The following is an 8,694-nucleotide window of genomic DNA, read 5'->3' on the forward strand; positions in this document are numbered from 1 at the left end:
CCGAGGAGGACCGTTGCGGCGGACCCTCCTTTAAGGAGCGAGGTCAGAGGGCCCCGGGAGAGCGCCGATGGCTGGTGACCCGAGGTCCACGCCACCCACCCGCAGCCTCCTTCCCCGAGCCTTTGGGAACGGGTTGTTGGCCAGACAAGTCCCAGAAACTGCCTGCTTTGAAGCATGAATAAGTGCGAAAAGACTTAGCAATGTAATGCCATTTGCCATTCGGAAGATGTGTGAAGATTCAGTTAGAATTACAGAATGAATTAACTCGACTAGCAAGACTTGCTCGTTGCAGTTACCTTTTTCCGTTTTTTAGTTTGGTAAAGGTTTAATGTTAGTTTCAGCATTTAACTATTTAGCCCTACAATCACCTATTTGAAAACCGATAAACGGAACTTTACAAGTATGGGTAACTTAAGGACTTCAACTTTGGTGATCTGATGAGGGAAAGATAATTTCTCTTGATTTAGTCAAAATTAATCAGAAAAGTTTACCAATTTAGCAGTCTAACCTTTCTCTTTCCGCCTATTCTCTGTATAAGAATTGTTCAGTGTAAGCCACTAAACGATTAAGTGGTAATCAACGTAAACTGATCTGATCAATATTTTCAACAATAGGTAACTGACATTTCACAATAGACAATTATATAGATATATAGATACATCTGTATGCCTTTGCATGTATCTCTGTATATACATATTTCTTTAATAAGGTGTGGTGCATCAAAACATGCTTAGGATGACCCTGCCTTCTAAAAATTGCTAATATTTTTTGGTTCTTGGGTCATAATTGTAGTTTTCCTGTCATTTTTCTTGGACCAGAAATTGGTACTTTTAATGTCACTTTAAGAACTTATAAAAGCCTGATATTGAATTATAGTGGATTAATAGGCAACATAGGTGAAATTGGGTGAACTCGAGGGGAATATGTATTGATTGACTGATTATGTAAATGTGTGTTAGAACCATAGGCTATTCAAATTTTCCCTATTCCAAGGAAGAAACAGACCCGAGGAGCAGAAATGGCTTTCCCTGGCTTATGTGGCTCCCTGGTGGCTTGTGGTATAGAACCTGAGTCAACCTCAGGAAGGCTAGGCACTCTCCTGGCTTTATTACTGAGATGTGGGGAGACTGAACAGTGATTTCTAAAAGTATTTGTCAGGTTGAGGTTCCTTCAGAGTGGCTTTCTTCCCTGCCTCAGTGGCCTTCTCTACAGAGGCTAGGCCTTGGGAGTACATAGATAGATAAATATTGTCCCTGCCTCATAGAGGACAAACAGGACAATGGGAGTGTAGGTACATTCTACAGTGCTGTCGAAATGGTAGTTATTATTAAGCTATGTAATGCTAGGGTAGGTGATGTTAGGTTATGAGTGATAGAGGACATGTCATATCATTCTCCTGCAGAAGTTATGAGATTCATTTTCGTTTGGCCTTGAAAAGCAAACTTTGTATAAATGGAGTTATTAAAATAATGATCTCCCCCCCCCCATCCTGATAGGCTTATATATTTGCTGAGTTCAGACATTTGGAAAACAGGTGAATTTTTGTTTCTTCCCTTTTTGTAGCAAATCAATATCTAAGTCAACTATTACTATTTACGAACTATTTCAACATTATGTAAAAAGATCTTCAGTTGACTTGATCATTTCATTCACAGTTTGTAAATTGGTGTGTTTGTTTTTTATCAGCTTTAAGCTGTGGAATTCTTTCACATTTGTCTGTTAACATCCTTTCAAAATACCCATTTTGTACCAATTAATTATTCTACTACCTAAAACCTTTACTTTAGTATGTTGAGAACAAGCAGAAAGGTAAGATTAATTGCATGACCTTATTTTGAAAGAAATACATATTTCTAAATTTAGATGTATTTAGGGTCCCCATTTGGAATTTTCCTGAAGCAGAATAATTCATATATTCTGTAAACCTACATAGTATTTGGCAAGGACCAGATTTGTGCAATTAATAATAGAGTTTCTTTTAAGGACCAGAGACCGAAGACGGGTACCATAGGAAATGGTTTTATATAAGCATGTGTAAAATGTATATTTTTAAAATGTAGTTGCTATGGACTTTAATATGTATAAGTAAACTGGAAGTTTACTACTTTTTAATTTGTGATATGCTACCAACTAGAATTATTATGGGAAATAAAGTAGAGATTTAAATTAGACAATAAAAGTTTCATGTTGTATCTCTCTGTGTATATATAAATGTTTATATGGCTATATATTATTTGCATATATGATAATGTATTATGTATGGTACAGTGATTTAATGGCAGTATACAAATAGAGCCTTCTAAATATCCTAAGCCTTCAAATAGATGTGAAGGTATTCATATTTTTTTAAGTATTCAAATAATTAGTTTTCTAGTTATTTTTCCTGTGTTTGGATTCAGTCACCAGTGGGAATTTGGTGGAAGACTAGACTAAATAACTTTGTAATTACCATGGTTTATGAACATTGGTGATTGTCTTAAAGACTAATTCCCTCACTCCTCCCTTCCCTACAAGTCTGTATATGTATATATGTGCCTATGAGGGAATAGTTGTGCACTATGCTAAGTATAATGGTAAGTATGTATCATTTCATTTAATCATAACGCATATGAGGTATTATTATCATCCTTTAACAGGTAAGGAACTGAATACATTTAATATGTGACAGAGTTGGGATTTGAATCTGGGTCTGTCTAATTCATAAGCACTAGAGAAGTCTATTTAATTCACAGAAATAATTGTGGTATAATACCTATGGAGGTAAAAAGATACAATTGCCATTTTTATGATTTTACTTTTGTTTACTTGTTTTTACAGGAATTTTCAAAATGAATTATACAGAGTCCAGCCCATTGAGAGAATCAACTGCCATAGGTTTTACACCTGAATTAGAAAGCATCATACCTGTGCCTTCCAATGAGACCGCTTGTGAAAATTGGAGAGAGATACATCATCTGGTTTTTCATGTAGCAAATATTTGTTTTGCAGTTGGGTTGGTTATTCCAACTACTCTTCACCTGCATATGATATTTCTTAGGGGAATGTTAACTCTAGGTAAGATACTTAAACCAATATTTTATGTAACTTTTCTATAACTGACATAAGATGGGCTTTGCATTGAGATCTTCAGAGTATTCTTTGTCAGGCCCATAGCAAGCCAAAAAATGTAAGTCTTCGTTAATTAGCAGTATATCAATTAGCTTAGAGCATAGGCCTTCACATGCCGTATCTCTCCCTTACTTACTTTGTTTATATGTGCTTTCATGTGTTGTTTAGGTTTTCCAGATACCAGAAAATTCATTCATGTGTAAGAGTGTGGACTTTAGAGCCAAATTGTGTGATTCAAATCCTGGTTCTACATCTTGTTAACTGTAACTTGGGCAAGTGATTTAATCTTTCTACTGCCTCAGTTTCCTCATGTATCAGATAAGGGTAAAAATAATACCACTTCCCAAAGTTGTTATGAATTAAATGTGTGTCATATATATATTTAACTTGGAATATTGCCTGCACATAGTAAATACTGTATAGTTTTAACTATTATTACTTGAAAAGATATTTGCTGTGGGCAGTAAAGAATCATTGGGAACAAAAACAATTACCCACATACAGTAGTTCAAATAAAACAAATTTTTTTTTGGTCCCAGTAACCCTAATGAAGCAAGTTAAATTGATTCACAGCAGAATATTAAAACAATTGAATCTGTTACTTTAGCCAGTGATTCTTGACAAATTACTCTCTATGTGATTACTTCCCTAATGGCCCATTTATTCAGATGCATTTTTTTTAGCACCTGTAATGTGTCAGACAAAGATTGAGGAAGGCCATCTTCATCCTTGAGAAAGACACTCTTGTGGGGGCTGGTAGAGAAACAGATGGGCAATCCCAGTATGGTGTATCAGATGCTGGGATGCAGGTGTGCACCCATTATCCAGGGGGACATGGAGAAGGTGATAGGCTTAGTAGGAGGGCAGAGCAGGATCCCACTGAGGAGGTGACATGGGACCTGGATTTTGGAAGATGAGCAGGATTTCTCTGAGTGAATGTGTGCAGTATCAGAGCAAAGAGCACAGAAGAGAAGGAAATTGAGCATATTGGAATGAACATAGAGTAGTGCATTGTGCTTAAAAATATATGATAAATCGGCTGGACACAGTCTCATGCCTGTAATCCCAGCACTGTGGGAGGCCAAGGTGGGCAGATTACCTGAGGTTAGGAGTTCGAGACCAGCTTGGCCAACATGGTGAAACATTGTCTCTACTAAAAGTACAAAAACTAGCTGGACATGGTGGCAGGAGCTTGTAATCCCAGCTACTCGAGAGGCTGAGGCAAAAGAATCACTTGAACCCAGGAGACAGAGGTTGCAGTGGGCCAAGATTGTGCCACTTGGAATTTCCCTGAAGCAGAATAATTCATATATTCTGTAAAACTGCATAGTGTTTGGCAAGGACCAAATTTGTGCAATTAATAAGAGTTTTTTTTAAGGACCAGAGACCGAAGACAGGTAACATAGGAAATGGTTTTATATAAGTATGTGTAAAATGTATATTTTTAAAATGTACTTGCTATGGATTTTAATATGTATAAGTAAACTGGTGACAGATTACTCTGTCCAACCTGGTGACAGAACTAGACTCCGCCTCAAAAAAAAAAAGAAAAAGTGATAAATGACAAGGAAAAAGAGGCTGGAAGGTTAGTAGAAGCTCAGTGGCTGTGTGACCTGTGAGTAAGGTGAGGACCGCAGCAGTAGGAACAGGGAGTTGAATGGAAAAAAAAATACTATACCCTATAAAAAAGCAAACATCAATTATGAATTTTAAGACAGAGTTTCAGAGGTGGAGTGAACCAAAGATATTATCAAATCTAACACTTTATTCTGTAAATGCAGAAAGAGAAACCTAGGCTAGGCATAGTGGCTAACGCCTGTAGTCCCAGCACTTTTTTAGGCTGAAGTGAGAGTATCTCTTGAAGCCAGGAGTTCAAAACCAGCCTGGGCAATGTAGTGAGACCCTATGTCTACAAAAAATTTTAAAAGTAGCTGGGCATGGTGGCACACATCTGTGGTCCCAGCTGTTTGGGAGGGTGCAGTGGGAGGATGGCTTGAGCGTGGGATGTCGAGGCTACTGCACTCCAGCCTGGGTGACAGAGCAAGACCCTGTCTCAAAAAAAAAAAAATTAAAAAAAGTGAAACCTAGACAAATAAAATCACCCATCCAAAATTAAGATGGAGAAAAAACAGCCAAACCAGGACTATAATTCAGGTCCTCCAGTTTTTCTCTATCCTCCCATTGTATACCTTATTAAAATATTTTAAATTGCTTCACTATTTGCTATGAAATATTACTTAAAGAATATTTAAATTTTTACATTTGGGGCTTTATTTAGGTGCCTCAAATCATTCTTATGAAATAAAAAATTGCAAGTGAGTAACTTTTAAAGTGGGAGGTTAGCTTTTGTGAGTATGTGTGTGTCAATGATTTATATCTTAATGATAGTTTTATTTTAAATGTATACACTGTATTAACTCTCCTACCATAAAATTGATCAAAAGAAACTGGGAATATTTTATATAAGGTAAGAGAATCAATAAGAAAACACAGGAAGATTCTCAGAGTTAAATGGATAATCACCAGGGGAAAATTCAGATGGCTAAAACATTTTGGTAAAATATGCAGGCTCACCAGTAATCATGGAAATGCAAAATAAAGTATACATAATTCCTCACTATCAAGTTAGGAGTTTTCACATTTTATAATACAGTCATGCATCATATAACGAAAATGGTCCCATAGTATAGTACCACATGTTCACCTTTTCCATGTTTAGATATATTTAGATATATAAATACTTACCATTGTGCTATAGTTGCCTGCAGTATTCAATATTCAGTACAATAACAAGCTGTACTATATTGGTTTACACCCTATAGTGTAGTAGACTGTGCCATCTGGGTTTATGTACGTATACTCTATGATGTTCACACAGCAACAAAATCATCTAATGAAATATTTCTCAGAATATATCCCTGTCATTGAACGACGCATGACTATACTGACAACTTGATATTGGTATTTCTAGCTAGTAGGATTGCAAATTTGTAAAAACGTTTTGGAAAACAATTCTTCAATATTGTAAAAAACTATAAAGTTCATTCCCTAGATTCACCTTCAGGTAATCTAGACTAAGTAAACAATCACAAATACAGAAAAATTTGTATGTATAAATTTTTTTTTTCTACTTGTCAAAAATTATACCCTCAAAATCTTGTCTTTCCAGCAGTAGGGGGAGGGTTAAATAAATTATGGTTTAATCAGTTGCAGTCATTTAAAACTATGCTTGCAAAGAGTTTAATGAAATGGGAAAATCACTAGAATAAGTTAAAAAGGAGATTTTAAAATTGTATCTGTGCTAGGTTTGCCGTCAGGTAAAACTGTATGAAAACTAATTTTGTAAGGCAGAATTAAATTATTTGATATTTAATGGCCTTTTTTAAGTAGTAGAATTATGGATTTTTCCTCTTTAAAAATATTTTTATACTTTGTATTTCCTGTATATTTTTAATACAGCTTTTATTCAACAAAGCATATATTTGGGTTTTTTTGGTCACTGGACAAAAGACAAAATGAAACAATGTGATATTTGGCTTAGATAGTTCTTAAATGTGTTTGATCTACAGTAGCCCCCACATCCAGTGGGGGATTCACTTTCTGTGGTCAACAACAGTCCAATAATATTAAATGGAAAATACCAAGAATAAACAATTCGTAAGTTTTAAATGCAAGACATTCTGAATAGTGCAATGAAATCTTGCAGTGTTCTGCCCTATCCTGCCTGGGATGTGAATCATCCCTTAGTCCAACTTATCCACACTATCGGTGTTACCCACCCAGTAGTCGCTTATTAGCTGTCTTGGGTATCAGATCGATAAAACATAGTGTTTATAGAGTTGTGTACTATCCATGGTTTCAGGCATCCACTGGGGGTCTTAGAAAGTATCACCTTCAGAAAAGGGAGGACTACTGTATATATAGAGGATATCAAATTTATTAAGCTCCCTGCTTAGGCTCTTCTAGATTATCTAACAGGTTAACTTTGCTCTTCAACAGGATGTACCCTTTATATTGTCTGGGCCACTCTCTACCGATGTGCCTTGGATATAATGATCTGGAACTCTGTGTTCTTGGGTGTCAACATTTTGCATCTGTCGTATCTTTTATACAAGAAGAGACCGGTAATTACTAAAATTAATTAATAAGGAAGTGATTTTAAAGCTAAAACTTTGAAAGGTACTTTGTTGAGACTTAAAAGTAAGCATCTAGCATGTTTAGTCACTTAATATCATTTCTCTGAAGTTTAGGCTTTCTGTTTACATATGCCTGAAAGTGAAACATTTTAGTACCATGAAATTTGTTCTACAAATGAGTTTTTAAAACTTTAAAATTCAATAGCATATGAGAGAACATGAATAATATTCTCCTTTTTAAGTCATATTACTTGATTTTTTTGTATTGATATTCCCATGTTACCTGGAAATATCACTGCCCAGTTACAAAGTTACTTACTAATAGGCAACTTCTGTAAACATTCTAATGATTTACAAATAGTTCATACTAGTTTTTAGTGTAATAACTATATATTTTTCTAATGCCCAAAATATTCATTTAAGGAAGTCACCAAATTTGGTGGGTTGCTACCAAAACACCAGTCTTTAATTTTTTTCTTTTCAACTCTGATTTATCTTGTTGTATTCCTTGATCATACCAAGAATAAAAATAGAGTAGGAAAACAGCAGAGTCCTAGAAATCACCCCATATGTATTTACCGACTTCCCTAAGCACAACAAACATTCAGTAAAGTAAAAGATATAATGCTTGCCTTAATCTTATGGTTGGGGCCAGATTTGCATGTAGAAAACTATCAGAAAACAAGACGATTCATAGAAGATTCTAATTTGAATGATACAGATGATATATAATAGGCATTCAACTAGATTGTAACCTTGTCCAGACATAGTGACTCAGTCTGTGTTGTTTTGCTGTATTACTCAGTTTTCTCTAGGTTATACTATGTAATAAATCTCAATGATATGTAACAGCAAATGGGCTTTTTTCCTCACCCACCTTGTATCTTGACTCTGGCAGCTATGTGTCAGCTGTGATTCTGTTCTATGCATCTCATTCATTTCAGGGTCTGTGCTGAAGCAGCAGGTTCTCTTTGGACCATGCATTGTCATGGCAGAGGGAAAAGTACTAGAGAGCAAAAGAGGAACACCCAATGTCTCTTAAAACTTTTACTCAGAAGGGACATATATTGTTTCTGTTCACATTTCATTGGCAAAAACGAGTGACATGGCCAAGTTTGATAATATGGGGCATGGGGTGGAGTAAGGGGATGTACAGTCCTCTTACAGAGGTTGGGAGCAGTGAATAATTGGGAACAGTAATCTAACACACTTACTGTTGTATCCACTTTTCCTGTCGAACATGATTGGCACACAGTAGGTGCTCAAAAAAACCTTTAATGAGTAAATGCTTTCAAAGAGGAAAAGAATTAGGCCAAGTGAAGTGGCACATGCCTGTAATCCCAACACTTTGGGAAGCCTAGGTGGGTGGATCACCTGAGGTCAGGAGTTCAAGACCAGCCTGGCCAACATAGCAAAACCGTGTCTCTACTGAAAAATACAAAAATTAGCC

The 8,694-nt window shown here is 35.9% G+C and overlaps 1 protein-coding gene across 2 annotated transcripts in view; it reads left to right on the forward strand.

Moving 5' to 3' along the window:
- Window positions 1-6: 6 nt before the first annotated feature.
- BVES (blood vessel epicardial substance) overlaps window positions 7-8,694 on the forward strand; it is a 40,745-nt gene continuing 32,057 nt past the window's right edge. Inside the window, exons 1-3 of one of the 2 annotated variants that reach the window (XM_011996085.1) lie at window positions 7-42; window positions 2,818-3,054; window positions 7,108-7,232. In XM_011996085.1, the coding sequence (XP_011851475.1) occupies window positions 2,829-3,054; window positions 7,108-7,232 (351 nt within the window). In that variant the 5' untranslated portion in view covers window positions 7-42; window positions 2,818-2,828. Of the gene's footprint in view, window positions 203-2,817; window positions 3,055-7,107; window positions 7,233-8,694 lie in introns of both variants that reach the window. The other variant, XM_011996084.1, reaches the window with a different exon arrangement.

The sequence above is a fragment of the Mandrillus leucophaeus genome, unplaced genomic scaffold (assembly GCF_000951045.1).
Source record: "Mandrillus leucophaeus isolate KB7577 unplaced genomic scaffold, Mleu.le_1.0 Scaffold501, whole genome shotgun sequence".
In the NCBI taxonomy this organism is placed as follows: domain Eukaryota; kingdom Metazoa; phylum Chordata; class Mammalia; order Primates; family Cercopithecidae; genus Mandrillus; species Mandrillus leucophaeus.